General features: G+C 40.5%; 1 protein-coding gene across 1 annotated transcript in view; it reads right to left on the bottom strand.

Moving 5' to 3' along the window:
* Nucleotides 1-20,453, bottom strand: part of LOC134491268 (neuronal acetylcholine receptor subunit alpha-7-like) — an 88,556-nt gene that overhangs the window by 57,005 nt on the left and 11,098 nt on the right. Inside the window, exon 2 of the mRNA XM_063294891.1 lies at nt 9,299-9,438. Within this exon, the coding sequence (XP_063150961.1) occupies nt 9,299-9,438 (140 nt within the window). The remainder of the gene's footprint in view (nt 1-9,298; nt 9,439-20,453) is intronic.

Raw genomic sequence — 20,453 nt, forward strand, 5'->3', positions numbered from 1 at the left:
TTACAGAAGAGCAGACTATCAATTTCCACTCAATTCTCATTTTATTAAAATGTTTTGATTTGGCACATTTTCCATACCAATTTAAAATTGTTGCAAAAGAAGTCATATAATTTGTATGTGTTTTCTCCTAATATACATATTTTGCACACATGTGGTCATAACTAAAATTCTGCAAACAATTGTTCCATATTGTATAGTGTTTTTATGCATTCTTTGTTTGCCAGGTGTTTTTTGGTGCATACTTTTTCTTACTATATGCATTTTGTTTTTGTTTTTTTTAAAATTTTGAACTTCATCTCAAAATTCTGAAAAATATTACCTTTGGCATACACTGGATTCAGTATTGCCTTTAGATCAGAAAATGCCAATTGAATTTGGATGGAAAAAGTTCTCTCATCTACTTTTAAAATCTCAGCCAACCAGGGTAAGATTTGATAGACAGTATTGCATTATATTAAATAACATGGAACTTCTAAATGAAATTAAATTCCATCTGGTTTGAGGAAAACGTAAATATGTTTCATGTTTCTCTTCTCAGGAACAGAAAACACTTAGATTACATGAGAAATTTAAACAGGCTTGAAAAAAAAAGGTGAAAGGTCCCCTGTGCAAGCACCGAGTCATGTCTGACCCTTTGGGGGATGCCGCTTTCACGATGTTTTCCTTGCAGACTATAGAGCGGGGTGGTTTGCCATTGCCTTCCCCAGTCTGACTGGCTTAGGCAGGACTAACAACTGCTGCAGAATATAAAATGCTTTATTCTCAAGATTTCTTTCGAAATTGTACCAGCATCAGTTTTCACTGAGATCAAGGAATATATTTGATACTATATACACTAACAGAATATGCCTTCCAGTTGCTTTGTATGCCCTGTCTTTGATATACATTTCAAATATATTTTCAAAGGTTTTTATCTGCTTTGTAGAGACTTCTAGGTAAAAAATAATAATCCCATTTACACTAAATAAAAGGTTTGCAGACACTGGCACAGAGAGTAATCCAAATAAATCAAAGTTCAAAATGTATTTTTGTACTGAAACTTTGAGCTATCTCTTAGTAATATTTCAGTCATGGAAAGAGAAGAAACGTGTCTTTCTTTATATGATGGAATTTAAAATAAGTATTTCCAATTTCTAGTTGTTGAGGAATTGGCCATAAGGAGCCTGTCAGAGATCAAGTCTGTATTCTTTATATATGGAAGAGACCGGTCTCAGTTGAAGTTGATCAGCAGCTTGCTTCCCAAAACACAGGTAACAGGGCGGACCAACAGATTCAAAGACAAAAAGGTGCTTATGAGGGTCCTTCTATCAGCCACCAAAACATCTTTTCCCAAAATCATGCTGCAGCTCTGGTGGACAGGAGTACAATCTAGGGGAAAGATGAAGCTACTTTAAGGAGTCACAGAAAGATGCTACATGAATAGCCCCCAAAATTCAAAAATACCTTTTTGCTTTTGCTTTTGAATCCAACGCACTCTAAGAAAGCCATCTAGAAATGTCCCTAAAGAGAGAACACATCACAGTGGCCAAGGACATACTTTGCACATAAAATGCCTCAGCTTTAATTCCTAGCATCTTCAGTTAAAAGGATCAAATTAGCAGAAGATAGGAAACATTAGAAACAGTGCTAGAAGCATGTGCTTAAACTTCAGCATTGGCTTTTACATTTATTAACACCAAGTGAGAAGACTTTTCATTGGAGCCATGGCCTGAGGGCAGATGGACTAACCCTTTCCTCCTTTTGCTCCAGTGATATCCCCAAGTGCGCCCTTTCTATTCTTTCCCTTAGAAATGAATGAAGAGACACCATTACCAACACTAAAGGAAAACCAAGTACAATTTTCAGGAACAATGTTCTACCAAGATAAGGTCACACATCAGCCCTGGATGGTTTCCCTCGCTATAATGTATTTCCGAAAAATATACACTTACTGCTCAGAATGACAGGCAGTTTTTTTGTTTAAAACAGCAATAGAAATAACCAAAAAAAAAAAAAATTAGGACGGTTGCATTATTTCAGAATTAAGCAGTAACCTGCAAATGTTAATGAAGATACCTAACAGCTACAGCGGGCCAAAATAAGGATAATTCCAATTTTATAATCTTTCTCATTGCAAATTTTGCTAATTACATTGCTTATTAGCTTCATATAGCCATCCCATTTACAGCTAAGCAATCTAAACATTTGGACAGGAAGCAATGCACACCAGTCACAATTATAGCTTTGCAGAAAACTATGGGAACAGCATCTGATGAATCATTTATAGGAACACATGCCTCATAATTTATTTCAATATACAAGATGATTCTGCCTAAAATCGTAAAAAGGTTCATAATTAATCAACAAATTACTTGTGAATCATCAGGGATATCTGCTCATTTCAGAGTCACATTCAGCATTCCAAAGCAATAAAGCCATGTGTTAACATTCTGGGAAACACCTAATTTGAGTCCCTTTGGTCCTCAATTACAATTAGACAGTAGTCTAGTTAAGAGATAAAATTCAGGCACATAACAATTTGCAATGGAAATCAGGTAATCAGATCAACTACTTTCAAAAAGCGTATTAGGAGCTGATGAGTGTCCATCTAGCTCTAAAATGCAGATAGGTAAAACCGATACATTGCTTCCATTTCTGAACTTTATAGGGCCATTCAAGACTGGATATTTCTCCCTCCAATGAGATGATTTGGAATGATGTGTAATCAATACCAATTCTGCAGTCCACTTTGTTGGGTTCCATAATAAACACAGAACAGAGGTGAGGATAAGTGTCTGGCTTTTCCTAGAATATCCGATTTTTCATACTATTGACTAACCGTTGTGGCAGGCCCGCACCCGGGGCAAGCATGGATTCCGTGCCCATTTTGGCGCCCCACCAGCACTCATTTTGGCGCCCCCCAGCACGGTGCCTAGGGCACATGCCCCACTTGCCACCCTCCCCAGTTGCAGCCCTGCATTGTGGTATCCAGTGAGGAAGGTACAGTGACTCTCTAAACATGGCCAGCTTGGCTCTTGTATTGTTAGACAATTTGCTGCCATTCTTTGCAGCGATGAGACAGACTTATAGCTAGTTCTGATTTTCTAACCCATTTAATAGATTCTGTTCTGGAGTTCATATGAAGGCTGCAGTCTCTGAAACAGAATTATTTTCCAGTCTCTGGAATAGAATTGGAACAAAAAAAAATGTTTGTTAGGTTTATATTCCCCTTTTTCTCCAGGAGCTCAAGCTGGTTTATCTGGGGATCTTCCTTCATTTTATCCCTACAACATACTCCCTATATAACAGTTCTGGTGAAGAAAAAGTGACTGACCCAAAGAGAGCTGAATGAAGGTGGGCTTGAGCCTAAGTCTTACTCCAATTCCTTAACCACTACACCACACACAGATTTCCAGTTAAATCAACAAAATGAAGTCTAAGCCTAAATTTCAAAATCTATTCTGCCCCTACCTGCAAAAGTAAACTTACTGAAGGAGAGGATCAACAGAGGTCCTGGACATCAGGAGAGGTCCTGTAAGCTCAAAGGTCACTAGGCTTCTCCTTATTCTTGACCCATGTTAGAGGTACACAGACCAAGAGGCCTCTCTATTAGGGATGTGGAAAACATTGATTCAAACCATATTAAAATGCAGGACACCACATTTCAAGCATGAGACAGCTGTTGTAGGTGCAAAAAGAAGAGCTGTTCCAAGCTTGAACTACTTCCTAATGCTTGAGGTTTGAATTGAAACATTTTACACACTGCTACTCACTTCAGCAAAGGATCGTTACCTTGTCGTGGTGCTGGAGCTTGAGCACCTCAATGATGCCATGAGCTAAACCGTGAAGGACCACCCAAGACAGGAAGGTCATGACAGAGAGGTCAGACTAAATGCGATCCCTGGGGAAGGTAATGGAAACCCACCCCAGTATTCTTGCCGTGAAAACTAAATGCATCAGTACAACCAGAGATATGTCGGTATACCATCAGAAGATGAGACCCCCAGGTCGGAAGATGGTCAAAATGCTACTGGGGAGGAACAGAGGATGAGTTCAACTAGCCCCAGACGTGATGACGCAGCTAGCTCAAAGCTGAAAGGACGGCTAGCGGCCGACGGTGCTGGTAGTGAACGGCGAATCCGATGTTCTAAGGATCAACACACCATTGGAACCTGGAATGTAAGATCTATGAGCCAGGGCAAATTGGATGTGGTTATCGGTGAGATGTCAAGATTAAAGATAGACATTTTGGGCATCAGTAAACTGAAATGGACTGGAATGGGCCACTTCACATCAAATAACCACCAGATCTACTACTGTGGACAAGAGGACCACAGACGAAATGGAGTAGCCTTCATAATTAATAGTAAAGTGGCTAAAGCAGTGCTTGGATACAATCCAAAAAATGATAGAATGATCTCAATTCGAATTCAGGGCAAGCCATCTAACATCACAGTGATCCAAATATACGCCCCACCCACAAATGCTGAAGAAGCTGAAGTAGAGCAGTTCTATGAGGATCTGCAGCACCTACTGGATAACACGCCTAAAAGAGATGTTATTTTCATCACGGGAGACTGGAATGCTAAGGTGGGCAGTCAAATGACACCTGGAATTACAGGTAAACATTTTGCCAAGACAATTCACTCTGCATAACAAACACTCTCTTCCAACAACCTAAGAGACAGCTTTATACATGGACTTCACCAGATGGACAACACCGAAATCAGATTGACTACATCCTTTGCAGCCAAAGGTGGCGGACATCTATACAGTTGGTAAAAACAAGACCTGGAGCTGACTGTAGTTCCGATCACGAACTTCTTATTGCACAATTTAGGATCAGACTAAAGAGATTAGGGAAGACCCACAGATCAGCTAGATATCAGCTCACTAATATTCCTAAGGAATATGCAGTGGAGGTGAAGAATAGATTTAAGGGACTGGACTTAGTAGATAGGGTCCCGGAAGAACTACGGACAGAAGTTCACAACATTGTTCAGGAGGCGGCAACAAAATACATCCCAAAGAAAGAGAAAACCAAGAAGGCACTAGACACTAGAAGTAGCCCAAGAAAGAAGGAAAGCAAAAGGCCACAGTGATAGGGGGAGATATGCCCAATTAAATGCAAAATTCCAGAGGTTAGCCAGAAGAGATAAGGAATTATTTTAAAGAAGCAATGTGTGGAAGTGGAAGAAGACAATAGAATAGGAAGGACAAGAGACTTCTTCCAGAAAATTAGAAACATCAGAGGTAAATTCCAGGCAAAAATGGGTATGATCAAAAACAAAGATGGCAAGGACCTAACAGAAGAAGAAGAGATCAAGAAAAGGTGGCAAGAATATACAGAAGACCTGTATAGGAAGGACAACAATATCGGGGATAGCTTTGACGGTGTGGTCAGGGAGCTAGAGCCAGACATCCTGAAGAGTGAGGTTGAATGGGCCTTAAGAAGCATTGCTAATAACAAGGCAGCAGGAGGCGACGGCATCCCAGCTGAACTGTGCAAAATCTTGCAAGATGATGCTGTCAAGGTAATGCATGCTATATGCCAGCAAATTTGGAAAACACAAGAATGGCCATCAGATTGGAAAAAATCAACTTATATCCCCATACCAAAAAAGGGAAACACTAAAAAATGTTCAAACTATCGAACAGTGACACTCATTTCACATGCCAGTAAGGCAATGCTCAAGATCCTGCAAGGTAGACTTCAGCAATTCATGGAGCGAGAATTGCCAGATGTACAAGCTGGGTTTAGAAAAGGCAGAGGAACTAGGGACCAAATTGCCAATATCCACTGGATAATGGAAAAAGCCAGGGAGTTTCAGAAAAACATCTAGTTCTGTTTTATTGACTATTCTAAAGCCTTTGACTGTGTGAACCATAACAAATTGTGGCAAGTTCTTAGTGGTATAGGGATACCAAGTCATCTTGTCTGCCTCCTGAAGGATCTGTATAACGACCAAGTAGCAACAGTAAGAACAGACCACGGAACAATGGACTGGTTTAAGATTGGGAAAGGAGTACGGCAGGGTTGTATACTCCCACCCTACCTATTCAACTTGTACGCAGAACACATCATGCGACATGCTGGGCTTGTGGAATCCAAGGCTGGAGTTAAAATCACTGGAAGAAACATTAACAATCTCAGATATGCAGATGATACCACTTTGATGGCTGAAAGCGAAGAGGAACTGAGGAGCCTTATGATGAAGGTGAAAGAAGAAGCTGCAAAAGCTGGCTTGCAGCTAAACCTGAAAAAAACCAAGATGATCAACAAACCATTATTTCAACCAGTCTGTATCTGCAGTAGCTATCCCACACTGCAGCAGATTATAATAGGCTGCACAGGTATTCATGTTAAAAATGCTGTAGCTGTGATTGAACAACGGAAGTTGCAGTCCAGCAACACCTAACACGGGGTGGAACAAGGTTTAAAGCAACTTTTGGCCTGCAACTCTCCACGGCCCCAATCGGCATGGAAGACAGGAGCTGTAACCTAAATGTCTAGACAGAAAAATGTGCCAATCTTGAATAAAGACAAGTACTGTTAAAGAGAGCCAGTGAAGTGTGGTGGTGAAAGTGCTAGGTGGTTCTTTAGGCATGGAAGCCAAACAAGACATTTGTTTTTATTTTCCAAGTATTCTAATACTTTCCCATTTTGAGTTTATGGCACTCCACATTGGACTGCAACTTCCATCACCCATCCACATTACAAACATCAGCTTTGGCCTTGAGTGTCACTGCAGCAGAGTATGCCACTCCAGAATGGAGTGCGTCTACACACACAAAACAAGTGGACATCACCATAAATGAAGCAGTACGAATGGTGACAGGAGGTCTAAACCTACACCAACTGAGAAAATGTACCCCCTTGTTGGTATCGCACCACCCAAGATCAGGAGAGAAGTAGCAGATGTTGAGAGAACAAAACAAGAGAATGACCCCCAGCACCCTCTGTATGGGTGCGAGCCTCAAACTTGTTGACTAAAATCTAGGAAGAGTTTCATGGCAAGAACAAATACGCTTGAGGGCAGGCAAGAGCAAAACCGAATTGGAAGATGGAGGAGAGAAGTCACTGACCAAGGAATAGTCCCAGAGGAGACTATGGCTGAGGGATTCGACCTCCCTTGCGTTATTTGGAGGACTCTGAATAGGTCGAGGGCTGGAGTGCCTAAGTCTATGACTAATATGCTCAAGTGGGGGTTGCTGACAGATAACGACACACTGTGTGAATGTGGAGAGATACAGAATTCGGCCCACCTGCTGACCTGCCTTTTATTACCAATAGCAAGCACTGAAAATGGCTTGTTTTTGGCCAATGACAAAGCCAAGAAGATGGCGTCATATTGGCAGCTTAAGGTTTGATCTGGGTATGAAAGAAGAAGCACCCTGGGCACTGGTAAGTGTGATGGGTCCAACAATAACTGGAAGAACAGTTGTCCAACAATATCTGGAAGCAATAAATTCCTCACCCCTGCTTTACAATCTAAGAAAAACATGAAAAGATATTAATCTGATTATATGTGACTGCCATCACAGAAAATTATGGCATGGAAAGGATCTTGAACACTTTTAGCTCTCAGCAGGATTTTCCTTTTCCTTTCCTAAGGAAAAAACGCATTTCCTAAGGAAAGAAGACATCTGCCATTCTTTAACTTTACTAATAATGGTATAAATGGTACACATTTGTTGTGGAATACCTGTTCTTGAGAAAGGGCTACTCAATGTCCTGAGACAGATTTATTCAGATGAGCCAATACTGGAATAATGTTCTACTGCAACCTTCCCTAAACTGGTGCCTATCATTTACTGCTGGTAAATGGTGGTATATAATTCCCAGCCTACAGTACATGCCATCTGAAGAGCGCTTGGCTGGGGAAGACTATACTCCCTTAAAAAGAGGGAAGGAGATATAGGAAATTATAAGCTAGTTTAATGTCTGTTCAAAATAAGATAGGATAATGTCTTACTAAAAATAAAATGATGAAACCTACAGAAAAACAAGCACTGCTGAAGATAATCAGAATAACTTCTGGAAGGGTAAGTCTTGTCTCACTAACCTAGACTTTTCTGAAAGTGTCATCAAACATGCAGACAGAGGAAATTTAATGACACCGCATATTTGGATTCTCAAAAAGTCATTGTCAAAGTCCCTTACCAGAAGTAGCTAAACAAATGCAACAGCATGGGATAAGAAGACAAGCTCTTGTGAACTGATAGTTAGCTAAGGAACAGGAAATGGAAAGTAGGAACAGATGGACAATTTTACCCCAGAAAGACAAGAAAATGTTGTCTTTACAACAGGTTTTAACCTGTCTATAAATAATCTGGAATGAGTAGTAAGGTAGCCACATTTGCTGGTAATACCAATCCTTTCAAGGTATTAAAATAAGAAGGGATTGTGTAAAGTCTGGATCTCTCCAAACTAGGCAAATGGGGTTCAAAATGGCAAATGCTCTTCTATGCAATGCTGGTCCAAAACTATACATCAAAGTTCACATATATTGTACTTTAATGGGATCTGAGCTGGCAGCAATTAATTAGGAAAAGGATCTTGGAGTCATCATGGATAGCTCAATGAAAATATCAGTGTTGCGTGTGGTTGCTATAAAAAGATAAGACCCATGCTACAATCATTAAAAATAAAAATGACAATTAAATTACCAATATTGTAATGCCATTGTAGAAATCAATGGTGCAACCACAGTTGAAATACTGTGTTCATTCTTGGCCATCACGCTTCAAAGAATATACTGTACACTTGGAAAAGCTGCAAAATGTGCAACCAAAATTATGAGGAAGCTAGAGTAGCTCCTGTTTGAGAAAAGACTACAGTGTCTGGTGCATTTTAGCTTCACTCTTAAAGCAGATAAAGGGGGACTTGATAAAGGTATCAAAATACATGCACAGAATGGGAAATGTAGTTAGAGATGGCTTCTCCCTCTCTCATAATGTTAGAACTCAATCACTGAAACTAAATAGAGATTCCAGATGGATGAAAGACAGTAATCCTTTACAGAACACATAGTTAAATGGGACAATTTGCTATCGTCAGATATGGTGATAGTTACCAGTTTAGATGTTTTTAAAAGGTGACCAGACAAATTTATCAAAGATTGGGCTATCAATCACTATTAGTCTTTATGGCTATTTGGTACCTTTGGTTTCACAGTTGGCATGCCTTGAAAATCAAACGCTAGAGTGGACTGGACTTCTCTATAAAATTCTTATGTTGTTATGTACATAATTGGTTTAAAATGTGTTGCATTTATCAGTGGCTCAGGAACAGGGAGCTGGCTTATAGCTAACTTACCACATCAATTATCTGCAGCAATGAAAGTTGCAGTTCTACTACAAGGGGTTGTGAGTCATTCACAACAGGCCGTTCCAATCGATTGTAATTTTTCAGTAGTTCTCGATATAGCCGTCTTTGGTTTTCACCTTGCTGGGAGACTAGAAGAAGAAGAAAAAGACCTGCTTTAGGCAATTATTCTCTCTCTTTTTTAGTTTCTCCTGATTCATTATATTAGAAATGTCTGAGTTGCTTTCTTCTGATGAAGGTCCCTAGCTCAATGGTATAACATACGCTTTGCTACAAAATGTCTCTGGTTCAATACCCAGGATCTTGATGTCAGATTAGGATAAATCAGATTCTTATGTTACTAACTTCTTACACACCAACCTGGACTCCTTAGGCAGGTTCATACGATAGACAGTTAATAAACAATTAATTGTCATTCTTAAATTTATCCAAACAATCCTACCGTAATCCTTGAACAACTCTATGTGTGATCTAGGTTATAATTTAAAAAGTTATGGGTCCTAAAATAATTTCTATTTTCCTAGAAGTTCATTAACTTAAGCCACACAGTGCGCACTCAGCTAGAGGAAAGACATAAATGCTATATTTTTTCCTCCAGAACAAGTAAAAGTATTATATTTTATGAATGTCCAATATAATTCAACAATTGCAAAGATTTAGTGAGGCATTTTTTGTCAAGCTGCACTTTAATATAAACTTTCTCCTGGGAATGAAAAATAAGAGGAATGTTTTTCAGTTACCTTGGCTTGTATCAATTTTGAATTCTTTGGTGTTTCTTGGTGTAACTCACAGAAGATGTCATTCATTCACTCTCATGAGAGAAATAACTTTTATCCTACCTATCATTTTTAGCATAACAAATAGAATTTGTATCCATATGTTTGTATGCAGTTTTTTTAATTTATGCAAATGTTTATACAAGCAAATCTCCAGGGTTTCTAGCAAATCACCCAGGCAGCTGTTAGTGTTGTGCATGGTTGGTTTATCTAATAAAGCTCTATGTTGTTTGCTTTGTGTTTGCCCCAGGACAAAAATAAATGTAGAAGCAGGTGGTGGTCATAACAAACGTCCGGATAAAAGTGGTGGGGAGGAAATTGTAAAATCAGAAATGTAAAGATCTAATGCACACACACACACATATACATATCAACAGCTCCTATCATACTATGACATGAGAAAGAAAATTAAATTCACACTATGTAATCTATAGGCAAACAGTTAAAACAAAACAAATGTTGGGGTCAGCTCAAGAACAGTCTTGAATTAGTATATTCCAAACTCCATTTCTTTATTGCTTTCACCATACAGACAGAATCTTGCCAGACTAAAGTTACCCTAACTAACCTAAGCACAAATAAATGCGAAGTTCTAGGGCGGGGCTACCCTGAACCTCTTAACTTTCCCAGCAACACTCTCCAGACTGCTGAGAGTTCTCTTGTCTCCCTGGAATGAGCTCCCTCCCTGAGAATCAGCGGCAGCGCCGAAATCCACAAGTGACACAACAATCATTTCAGTTACTTGTAGTCCTTGCTTAGCGTCCATCTGTTTAGTGACCATTTAAAGTTATGATAGTGCTGAACGAAGGGACTTAGGACTGGTCCTCGAAGTTCCTACCATTGCAGCATCCACGCAGTCATGTAAACAAAATTTGGCACCACCCGCATTTGCTGCCTGCCTACCTACTGCTGACAGCTGCCCCCGCCACCCAGACCTGCCTGCCATCACTGCACCCACCTCTCCGCACACCACTACTGTACCAGCTGGGGCCTTCTTTTGCACTGCCATCTTTCACGGTGGTCCAGGCGGGGCTTCTCTCATGCTCTGCACAGGGCCCCTGTTTGCACTCTGTCCAGGACCTCTGTTTGCATGCCAGCCAGGGCCTCCGTTCATGCCCTCCCAGGGCCTTCTTTCATGAAAGAAGCCCAGAATATGAAAGAAGGTCCTGGCTGCGCCAGCATGAAAGAAGGATCTGGCAAAAGAAGCCCAGCATGTGAAAGAAGGCCCCAGCTGCACGGGCACAAAAGTGGGACCCGTGAACGGAGACCCTTATTGGTGTGTGAATGGAGGCCCTGGCTGACACATGAACAGAGGCCTGGGTGGGGCGCGATAGAAGCCCCAGCTGCAGTGGCATGAAAGAAGGTGTCTCAAAAGAAAGACCCAGCCGGTACAGTGGTGGCGCATGGTGCAGTGAGCACGGTGGTAGAGGGCAGGGCTGAGCAGTGGGGCAGCTGGCGGCTGTGAGGAGGAGGGTGGCCAAAAGGGCAGAGGTGGGGGGAGATAGGCAGGTGGGAGGAGTTCAAGAGGAGGCAGAAAAGGCAGTCCCTAACCTTACCGAAGCTCAGGGCTCGGAGGGACTAGGCTGGGAATGGCTTAGATCAGGGTAGGACCTTGCCTAATGACCAGTGGGATTCAGTTAATGACAGCCACAGGGACTTGTGGGATTGCCATCGCTAAGTGATGTGGTCACGTGACATCATGCTTTATGACCGCATTGCTTAGCAATGGGAATTCCGTTCCCAATTACTGTCATTAACTGAGGACTACCTGTAGTTATTAATGAATAAATGAATGGCCTGAAAGAAATATTCAGTTAGTTTCATTATTTCAGATAATTTTTTAAAAAGTCCTGATTCATGGGAAATAATTACTAAAAAACAATTGCATATTTCTTCCAAGTAAATATGCACAGCATTGCAGCGTCAGTGCTGAGACAATAATACAACAATCCACAAGTGCAAACTGTTCTCTGATACTTTTCCCTGATGTTGCCTTGTTTATATATATTTGATACCTAATGAACAAGTATAGCAAGTTACAGGCCAAAGTAGCCTTACTGAAATGCAGGATATGTCATTCTTTTGGCAGATATCTGCAAGGCATTTTGCAGTTCCAAAAACGTAAAGCTTACTACCACCATATGTCACTTAATCCCCACAGATATAAATGTGTCCCATCTGCTCCTCTTTGGTATAGTGAGCATTGTGACATTTGTCTACAGCTGCAAGCATATGATAAATATCCTTTGATGTAATGATTTTTTAAATGTACTACAAATAAAAAAGGGTGAAGTATGGATACTCTACTGAAAAGATAAAAGTATGGGAACTGTTTCACCGTATCTCTCCAAAGGGTTTTGCTTTGTATTTTAATATTTTTCATCTTGAGTTAGAACTTTCATCTAGATTACATATAGTAGGTAGTCTCTTTTGAGTTGAACTAAACTCCTGGTGACTTCACAGGCAGGTCCACACAGTTTTCTTGGCAACAGATGGAAGGACTTTGTCATTAACTTTTTCTGGGATGATTTTCAACTTCCCAGTGAATCTATCCTACAGTTGTGTTATTCTCCCATCCAAATACTTGCCAGGCCTGGCCATGCTTAGCTTCTGAGACCAGCTGAGGTTAAATCAATCTATTTTCATCCACATTTGTCATTGGTTTGATCTAAACTTCAGGTCTCAGAATCGGTTAGAGTAGGGGCATACAAATTGAATAAATGAATGTATGAATGAATGTTTATAGTGAGACAGACAGCCTACTTTATCATCTACCATTAAGCTTTAACAAAGAGTCCATGAGATGTGTGAGATGGATGTTATTGCTGTGACTGTTGTTGTCCTCAGCTGCCACCATACGTAGACCTATCATTATTATTCTTGATGGTTTTATTGAGTTTTTAACATCGTTAGCCACCCAGAGTCACTGTTGAGAGATTTTAAGTGGAAGGAAGGAAGGAGGGAAGGAAGGAAGGAAGGAAGGAAGGAAGGAAGGAAGGAAGGAAGGAAGGAAGGAAGGAAGGAAGGAAGGAAGGAAGGAAAACTGACCCAACTGAGATTTTAATTCTAGTGATTAGTGATCATTTAAAATACTCTAAGGAGGGCATGATAAAACAAAGGAGGGCAATAATGAGGAATCATTTTTTACAACTAAATGCACCTCTATCTACCCTGTCTGTCTGTCTGTCTGTCTATCTATCATAAAGAACAATGTTAGATGCCTATTCACCAAATCTATACAAATTTCCCATCCTTTTACACACACGTGCACACTTTTCTTTTTATCTGCTCTGTTTTCTTTCCCTCTTCTCCCAGTACAACATAGCAGATTGCGGGTGGGGATGACTAAAAGTTCATGGTATTATCATCCTGTCATGGTAGTTTACTTTTTAAGAATTTGCACAGGCAATTGCCAAAAGAAAGAAAAAAAATTGGAAGCTTCCCTTAGGGCTGTCACTTGATTCATCCACTTCCTGCCTGCCCCAATCATTCTAACTCACTACAAGCAAACTGTCAGCCCTATAAGGCAGACCAGACTAAGAAACAGACACCATGCAGATCTAAGCTACTTTTATTAGAACAGCAACAGAAGCTTGCAAGTCAGAATGTGCTTCTTTTCCTCCCCGTTTTATCTTCATGAGAATATGGGGGAGGGTGCTTTCTAAAGTGTTTTCACAAATTACCTTCTTGGCCTGGGCTCATGTTTCATTTATCTTGGTAGCAGATCTTCCCTCTGTCCTTCAAGGCCATCCTCTTTATCCACTACAGACTCCTTGCAGGCCAGCCAAATCAGTCTTGGTGCCGCATATAATTCTTACTGCCTCCAGATCTCAGCCATGAGACACCAGGAATGTAGAGCTACAACATTTGGGCTGCTAAACTTTGGGCAATCATTAAGTGGATGCAAGGAGATTTTTAAAAAAGCATTAACATTTTGCTGCCATCTATGGTTGTCTGGAGTTTAACAGTCCAGTTATGTAGTTCAGTAGTTCTACGGGAGAGGTGACTGAGCAGACCGAAAAGGCAGACAAATGTGTGTCTGCCAGAGTGTGAAGACGAATGCAGGGAGAAGCTGTAAAAAGACTGGATTGTCTGGCATAATTCCAGACATCTGGTGCCGTATTTGACATTGTCAATGAAGGCACAGGACAAGTGCAAATGTGATATACAATAAAGTAACTTACAAGGAAAAAAAAATACGTAAGTTACATAACGGTGGAAATATTAAGGGAATATATACATTCTACCAGTCCTGATGGTTCTAAGTACCATTAAATAGTAGTGATTTAAGTGGAGATGTAAATATAATTATTCCACTTTCTGGTTTCCATGCAGAATCAGTTCCTATTTCATTTTTTTCACTGAAGGTAATTCAACTGACCTTCCATGAAAGATTTTCAATATACAATGCAGAGCTATCCTAACCAAAACAAAACCTAAAATATATTTAAAATTCTGTAAGGCATGAGATTTGTAACAGTTTAGCTGGCATGTTTTTTTTTGGGGGGGGGGGTGTTATCCCCTGAATCCTGGGAACTACAATTTAATGTAAATGCTGAAAAGTCACTGTTCAATCCCAATTTTTTCATCACAAATTACAGAGTACCTTGCAGAAAGAAAACAATTACTTAGACTACAATCCTATATAAACTTACAGGAAGCAAGGTGGATGTTGCAAAACAGAAGTGAGCTGTAGCTCACAAAAGCTTACGCTTTTTAATAAAATTTGTTAGTTGGAAAAGGTTGTTAAGGCTGACTATGAGAAAAATCAGACTGCAGGAAAAAGAAAACCCTAATTTCTAGTTCAGTTAATCAGGATTCTTGGATGGCTAAAAGTATACATAGAATAGGAAATATAATAGGATTCTTAGTACTGTGATAGATCTTTTCATATTCTAGACATAAATAAGGTAAAGGCACAATCAAGAATTTTAAGGTGTTTTTTTTTTATTTCTTGCCCTCAGTTTCTTATCGATGTTAATAAGTAGCCCAGGGAGGTTGAAGGAAACTACAAAATCTATGAGTGAAAGAAAAGTTAAGTTATGCAGATTCAATCCCTGACATCTCTAAACAGGCAAGGAAACTGTCTGAAATCCAGGTTGATGATGATCATGACCATCATAATCATCAACAACATCAACATCAATGTCATCATCAATGAATTCAGTATAAAGGCTGCTGCTATATATATGAGCTATTATCATCCTCAGTCAAGCAATGTGGGATATAAATGCATGGTAAGTCAGCAAAGGTAAAGGTTTCCCTTGACATTAAGTCCAGTCGTGTCCGACTCTAGGGGGCGATGCTCATCTCCATTTCAAAGCTGAAGAGCCGGCATTTGTCCGTAGACACTACCATGGTCATGCAGCTGGCATGACTAAATAGAACGCCATTACCTGCCCGCCAAAGCAGTATCTATTAATCTACTCACATTGCATGTTTTCAAACTGCTAGGTTGGCAGGAGATGGTAAGTCAACCCACTAAATAATTAACTAAACGGCATTTTGAACAATGGAGCAAAAGCCTTTAATTAAAACTGAGCAAAATTGAACAAATGAAGAGTTACGGTTTATTGAAAATCTCTTTTAATTATTGTAAATCTCTACTTTTTTTCCTTTTCCATGGCCTATGGCCATTTACATGTACAGTAAATATAAATACAATGTACATACAGGACATGTAAGGTAACATGAATATGTTCAGATTAAAGCCAACTCCTTCGCAGAAATTACTTCACTAAAATAATCTCATCTTGCATCTGGAATCCAAGTTGCATTTAGGTTAATAGGCTTATTTAATCCTGTGCTGACCAAATATGTTGAAAAGATAGTGACTCCCTTTTGTTTACGGGACGCGGTGGCGCTGCGGGTTAAACCGCTGAGCTGTCGATCGGAAGGTCGGCGGTTCGAAACCGCGCGGCGGGGTGAGCTCCCGTTGCTCGTCCCAGCTTCTGCACACCAAGCAGTTCGAAAACATGCAAATGTGAGTAGATTAATTGGTACCGCTTCGGCGGGAAGGTAACGGCGTTCCGTGAGTCATGCTGGCCACATGACCCGGAAGTGTCCTATGGACAACGCCGGCTCCAAGGCTTTGAAACGGAGATGAGCACCGCCCCCTAGAGTCGGACACGACTGGACTTTACGTCAAGGGAAACCTTTACCTTTACTTTACCCTTTTGTTTTATGAGGTTGGACAGCCATCCTTCAGGGTCCTTTACTTTGGATGCCTACATACCTTCATTTCCCTGATCAGGGGATTCGACGTAATGGTCTAAATTAGGATTTCCCAAACTGTGAATGTACCTCCCTTGGGGAGGTGCAGACAGAGTCTGTGGATGTCTGAAGAACCTTTTAGTTGCACATTGTTACAATAAATCCACCTTTCTCAAAGTGTCATTGTATTGTTTTCATTGTTCATTTGAGTTCATTTTGGTGTTTGGATTTTTAGGGGAGTTGTGTACATTAAGATTATACTAAAGGGAGTTGTGTCAGGCTCTGCCTGAGACCCAATAAAAACACAGATGCTAGAGTAGACTTTAGGTTCTGGTTTTATTTGGGAATAGAATGCATGCCCTTAGAAAGCTGAGAGTGAGGGGAGCGCGCCGGAACGGGATTTAAATAGCCCACGCCGGTCAGCGCTCCACCCCACCTTATTCCAGGTGCGTCCCACGAGCCCCACTGGTTTCGTCCTCGATAGGTGAGGGGTCGTGCAGCCCCGTCCTGTGCTCCAGGTGTTGCCTCGATCGCCTTCCTGACTGGTGATGGTTCATTGCCGGGTGATCAGGCTCTTAATCTTTTTGACAGCTCGGGTGCGCCTCTCCGTTTGTCTTGTCAATTACCTCTTTGCAACTTTGTATCCTTATCTTCCGTGCCACCGGCCTGGGTTGATACTTTGTTTCCAGCACCTGTTGCTCCCTTTTGTTTCATGGTTGCCTTTTGCCTTAATCCGTCAGGGACCCATTACCCTGTATTGTCATGCGAGCCGTTGCGATGTCACAAGCATCGCAACGGTGATCATGACATGCTGCCCCCCTTTAGAAAGTTAAGCCGCGGGTTTGGAGGGGTAGGCGGTGTGGAAGGTGCAGATCAGGTCGGGGGCCTGGATGTCGCGGGCAGCGACCCACTCAGGGTGTGGGAAGTGTTTCCATTTTACTAGGTATTGGAGGGAGCCCCGCAGCTTGCGGGAGTCAAGTACCTCCTCGCAACAGTGACTATGACAAGGTGTGAGGCAAAATGTTTAAGAACCCCTGGCCTAAATGATTCTTTCCAACTCTATGTTTCTACAACTCCCACTTTCCCTAGCCAGGCTGAGCAAGCACATTATATATTTCTCACAACTAGATTTATTCCCCACAAAGTTAAAGCTGCAGCAAAATATACTACTTCTTCACTTAGCCTGCTGCGATGCCATTTTCAAATAAGCTGCAATAGTAAACAAAATTAAGCAGGAGGTCCCCCACATTTTCCCACAAATCCAAACACAGCAAACAGTTCATATAAACTGCTTATCTTTTCTTTGCAGCTTTACTAGTTTAGCTTCAAGCCTTAGGCAGGAAGTTATTTACTATACAGAAGACATGTTTACTTTCTGCTCTATTGCTGATGCCACCAACACCCCTTAACCTTAATCTGCAAAGCTAGGCCAACCTATATATTTGCTACGTAAAAAGAAAAATCATTGTGGATTCCTAGGTTCCAAGATTACAGAACAAAGTTTTTGTTTTCTTGCACTCTTAGGCCTTGCTGGAAGTACATCCATCACTGGAGGCTGATTAATCTGGCCTTTTTATTCAGATGCCCCCAAACAGAGGGAAAGACAGTGTTTTGGTAGTTACTGATGGTTTATAAAGAGAAGGAGAGGCACAGCCAAGTTTCTTGAACTCTTCAGTTGACTTGCTCAAAAGAAAGAAGTGAATCATACTGGAAGAGAAACACAGACTGATGGACTGGATTTTTGCAATGTGCTAGAGTTGGCTAAAAAGAATTTTATTAGTCATTTACATTGCATATCGTAGGAACCTAGGCCAGGCCTCCACGTCAAGTCATCATACCTGTTTGGGCATAGCATTTTATGCTAATACAAGAGTTAGATTTGTGATTTGGTTCAGACTTTAACATACTGAATGAACCCAGACACAGAATTGAGACTAAAATAGCAGCCAAACACTGAGCTTTTAGTTTGCCTAGATTAATATTTCTGAGACATGTGATATTTTCTGAATTTAAATTTACAATCCAATATTACTCTGCTTTGAGCTCCACAATCACCTTTAAAACACCTCCAGTATCATTAAAACTGGAACTAGCCTTCTAGTTCCACCCCTGTAACTGAATCGATAGGGGCCAGGAATATACCACCCACCTAAAAGAATACTTCACCCCACCTAAGGGTTGATGAAATTCTGCCAACAGATATTAGTCCCCCTCAACCATGGAACTCACTGGATTATTCTGTTTCAACCCAACTGCACAGGGTTGCCATTTTGAAGATAAAATTAGCAGACTCCCATGTACACTACTCCACACTCTCAGAGAAAATATTTTAGAATATTTTTGTATATAAATTACCCACTTTGTGTTACAGTGTATGATTATTTAAACTTAAATATTTAAATTCACAGCTTGGACAATAAATCAAATGTACCTTGCTGGGCCTTCCCATCTGAATTGCCCCAGTTGGAACCTCCCGTTTTCCCAGATTTATGGATGCAGATTGCTCAACAGTGCTATACTGTAAAGCACTCAGTTATAGTAAAGGATGAATGCAGAGTTGCAGAGGAATGAAAATTTGACAGTGCACACCTCAGCTAGTTAGCTGACCACATTTCCTTTCAGATAATCATGAAAGCAACTGCAACTTCAACGTGGCGTTGCACTCATTACAGTATTACATCTGGATCACAACTCACACTGCAAGATCTGTATAACCTAAAGAATTAATCTCAGCATTTTTGTTCCCCTTTCCTTTTACTGCCTTGCCTTTTTTCCCTTTTCTTTTTTGATTACAAGCCTGTAAAAAAGACTACTTTTATTGCTCTATAAGGGATTAGGGGAGCCTTCACAGATGATGTTCACTGAAATGCTTTAAATAAATAAATGCATTTGCGATTTATCTCTGAATATGTACACAGAAGCAGCATGAGGCCTTCTGACTGTTTTTGGGCAGAAATATTTGCCCCTCAAAATATAATTCATTGCTTTCCACAATTTCTTTCTGGTTGCTGAATCACTCCTTTACAATTAACAATTAAAATGTTGCATCATGGAAAACATTAGGAGAAGCCAAAAACAAGTTAGGAACAAGACTATTAAGAGCAAATGCAGAACCTGGGTGTCTGTAAGGAAGCAGATGACGAAATGTTGTCACAAGGCAAACTCCACTCCTTTTGCACAGTACTTGTGTCACAAAGTCACATGGGAGCACATAATGGGCCGAGCCTGCATAATGATATTATAATGCATATTTTGTCATTTTGATGAAGTTTCCCTTCATTCAGATGCCTCTGATGAATGAATTAAAGTCTTTATTAAGAGTTTTAATGTAGGCAGAATCCATTTTTTACCCTCTTTATTTCACAAAACACTGTTCATTTTACATCATTTGATAGCTTTTTGTTACTTTATTTCTTGCAGAACAAAAATATGCCAGTAATTTAATTATTAAGTTGATAATAAGAGTAATGTTACTTTATAGTGCTTTTCTTTAAGCTAATACACTCTGTGAGAGGAACAAGTGTTGCATGATCCTTCATTTGGTTCTTACATCATCTTGTCAGTGCCGAGAGATAAAATGAAGCCAACGCTGCTCACTGCCCAAAACAAAGAGAACCCGCCTGGATATGTAGCAGCCCCATTAAACAGAAGGCCTTTCTCTACTGCTGAATTGAAATGCTATCCATCCATCCTTGAGTCAGCAGTAAACTACATCAACATGCCCTCACTGATGGTCCTGGCACTCTTGCCTCAATTCGCAGGTACTGTCAGTCACCTGACAGGCTGTCCTTGGACAGTGCTAAAACAAGGAGGGAAATACACCATACAGCTAAGGCAACTTAAGCCCTCTCCTGACCTTCCAGAAAAAGTTAAAGACCTGGCTCTGCCATCTTGCTTGGGGCAGGAAGGGGGGCAGTCAATCTTGGGGGTAGCTAGCACCTTAAAGTGGTCCTCGTATATGTATGAACCATATTAGAATTTTATCTGCCATCTTGATCCCATTTTATAAGTATTTTATACTTTATACTTTATATTTATATTTTATGTATTACATTTTGTTTTCATTGTATTTTATTCTTTCAGCTTTATTGTAAACTGCCCAGAGTCCCTCCTTTGGGGGAAAATGGGCGGTGGCGAAATTTGATTAAATAAACAAA

Source organism: Candoia aspera, chromosome 2 (assembly GCF_035149785.1).
Source record: "Candoia aspera isolate rCanAsp1 chromosome 2, rCanAsp1.hap2, whole genome shotgun sequence".
Lineage (NCBI taxonomy): Eukaryota > Metazoa > Chordata > Lepidosauria > Squamata > Boidae > Candoia > Candoia aspera.